We start from the raw sequence: 607 nt of genomic DNA, 5'->3' as shown, positions 1-607 counted from the left end.
ATATTAGGTTGAATGCCTACCCTATTTTCAATATTCTTCTCCTTTACTTTAACAAAATTTATTGAAGTTTCTATTGGACTATTTGTATTTTCTGCCCGACATTCTCCGATAACTCTATCAGAAACTCCATAATAAATTTCTTCAAAATACGTCTCTTCATTTATTAACTCATCTTCAGAATCAAAATCAATCATCTTACAAATATTGAATAATTGCCTTGAATACTTTTCAATGCAAGATTGTAATGATACATTTGTTAAAAATAAATCAATCTCTTTATGATTTTTCGTATTATCAATGGCTTCTAATTCAGTATTGGAATTACTCAATAAATCGAGTTTTAGATCTGTATACAACTCCTCCCCCAATTCCTCCAAGCAAACTCGAATGGCTGCCGTTGGAGCTCAAAGAAGGCCCTCCTGCTACAGAGGATCCTCCAACTCCTATTCCAGAAATGGAATCACTTCCACTACTTTCCTTGGTTTCCTTGCAAGACATTAAAATATTCTGTAGAGTATTTTGGTCAAAAGTATTTCTAAACATTTTTTGACTCAGTTTTCTCACCTCACTGAATGTATCTTTCCCATTTCCTTCAAAATTCGCTTCA

General features: G+C 32.9%; 1 protein-coding gene across 1 annotated transcript; it reads left to right on the top strand.

Annotated features, from left to right (window-relative positions):
• The first annotated feature begins 244 nt into the window (after positions 1-244).
• Positions 245-550, top strand: Chro.40083 (hypothetical protein). The annotated part of the gene is made up of 1 exon (XM_659750.1): positions 245-550. One exon carries the CDS (start codon positions 245-247, stop codon positions 548-550), a length of 306 nt encoding a protein of 101 aa, XP_664842.1.
• The last annotated feature ends 57 nt before the right edge of the window (positions 551-607 follow it).

Source organism: Cryptosporidium hominis (assembly GCF_000006425.1).
Source record: "Cryptosporidium hominis TU502 chromosome 2 CHRO012010, whole genome shotgun sequence".
NCBI lineage: Eukaryota > Apicomplexa > Conoidasida > Eucoccidiorida > Cryptosporidiidae > Cryptosporidium > Cryptosporidium hominis.
The sequence above is the reverse complement of the archived record's forward strand: the minus strand, read 5'-3'. Positions and strand labels throughout refer to the sequence as shown.